We start from the raw sequence: 1,876 nt of genomic DNA, 5'->3' as shown, positions 1-1,876 counted from the left end.
CTGATAGACAAAATGCCGAACAGACTGAGGTCGAGGGGAGAATCAGAACTAAGCTAATGCTGGGGTGTCAGACAGAGTTACAGCAAGCACGAAGATGTGAAGGGCATTTATGGACTTGTCTAACTCTGGGGGTAACGGTGAATAAGCTAAAATCCCAATAAGTCGGTGTGTTCCTTTAATGTAACAGGGAGCAATCTAATTAACAAATTTAGATCGCTTATTAAAGCTCTAATCCAGGGCTCTTCAACATTTTTTAAGCCAAGGCCCCCTTATCTGAGAGAGATGGAGCAGGGACCTCATACGACATATATTGTATAAAATTAAGTTGCATATTAAACTGGGCCTGCAATAATGTGTAGGGCAGCTTAAAACCTTTATACACACCTACATACCTTTTTGGGCCATAGAGTACTAAGCTATAACAATATTAATTGTTGACATGCTTTTATAAATCTTTTTATGTTAAACATACATGTGACAGTGAAACCTTAAAATTATCTTACTGACTACATTACCAATAGGTCAGTACACCTATCATAAATGTCTTTTTTTTCCTCAAATGGCTGAATTATATTTGCTAAAAGGATTCATGTTAAGACAGTTTAATTATTGAAAAAAAGATTTTCAATAATTTGGCGGCCACCCTGCAGTAACTCTGTGGACCCCCTAGGGATCCTGGGCCCCCTGTTGAAGAGCTCTTCTCTAATCCTTATAAGTTTGAGATAATTTAGACTCATAGTTTGTTTTTATGATGAAAAATAATTTTGTGTAAAAAGGATGTTTTATGATGCACTTTTCACTGAGATCTATTTGTGTAAAAGTGTTTACTTTATAAAACTCTTCAATCTTTATCATTAAAAGGGAGACCATCAGCAAAAGTCTGCAAGGTCTAAACTGCTTGATCTGTGTTTTCCAGGTGATGATGAGAAAGCAAAGAGAGATGCTGGAAAATGGTGGAAGCCTTGGGTGTCTCAGCCAGGAGGTGAGCAGCAACCTCACACAACCAAAATACTGCTCAGTGCTTTCAGAGTGAATGAAGAATGCTCTGCTATTTCCTAACGTCCAATCTCCTTGAATCTTGTCAGAGAGACGTTTTGTAACCCAGGTTACGTAAGAAAACAATACAAAAACAGCCACTGAGCTTTACTGGAGCAGCTTCGGATCAGATGGCTTGCTCAAAAGCCAAACAGTATGCATAGTGATTAATTTATGACACTGCTCTGTTTTACGCAGTGGAAAACAACTGTGGCTACCACCTGTTTGAGAGTGACACCGAGGAGGAAGAGGAGGAAGTTACAGAGAAGAAAGAGGAGGAGCCACCACCGAAGAAGAAATCTGCTTTCCAGGTGAGAGCCAGGAAAACCCCTGAAACTCAAAAACTAATGACAAATGAAAAGGATACATGTCATGTTTTCCATATGATCAAAGATCATACTTTAAAGGTCCCATGACATGGTGATATTTGGATGCTTTTATATAGACCTTAAAGATCCCCTAATACCTTATCTGAAGTCTCTTTCAGCCTTGGTGCAGAATTACAGCCATTAAAGCCAGTCCCACAATGAGCTTTTTCTTAGTATGTGCCATTTTTGAGTCTGTAGCTTTTGAGGGGGAGAGAGGGGGGTCTGTGGGCGTGGCCTTGACCAACTGTCGCTCTGCCTGTTTGAAAGCCTTGATGTCTCTCTCTTATGGGTGGACCAAATTCTCTGGGCGGGTAAAAACAGAGAAAGGGGAGGTAACCTTGCCCCTTATGACCTCATGAAGGGGCAAGATTCCAAATCGGATCTGAGCTTTCATTTTCTCAAAAGCAGAGCAGGATACCCAGGGCTCAGTTTACACCTATCACCAATTCTAGCCACTGGGGGACCATAGGCAG

At 40.8% G+C, this 1,876-nt stretch overlaps 1 protein-coding gene across 3 annotated transcripts in view; it reads left to right on the top strand.

Annotated features, from left to right (window-relative positions):
• The window catches only part of si:dkey-11f4.7 (piezo-type mechanosensitive ion channel component 2), a 29,895-nt gene that overhangs the window by 14,305 nt on the left and 13,714 nt on the right, over positions 1 to 1,876 (top strand). For all 3 annotated transcript variants that reach the window (XR_004332825.1, XM_032521679.1, XM_032521680.1), the window contains 2 exons: positions 917 to 982; positions 1,234 to 1,346. Coding sequence is in view for 2 of the 3 variants with exons in the window: in XM_032521679.1 (XP_032377570.1) it covers positions 917 to 982; positions 1,234 to 1,346 (179 nt within the window). In the remaining variant the exon portion in view is untranslated. The remainder of the gene's footprint in view (positions 1 to 916; positions 983 to 1,233; positions 1,347 to 1,876) is intronic.

This window comes from Etheostoma spectabile, chromosome 7, assembly GCF_008692095.1.
Source record: "Etheostoma spectabile isolate EspeVRDwgs_2016 chromosome 7, UIUC_Espe_1.0, whole genome shotgun sequence".
NCBI classification, from domain to species: domain Eukaryota; kingdom Metazoa; phylum Chordata; class Actinopteri; order Perciformes; family Percidae; genus Etheostoma; species Etheostoma spectabile.
The sequence above is the reverse complement of the archived record's forward strand: the minus strand, read 5'-3'. Positions and strand labels throughout refer to the sequence as shown.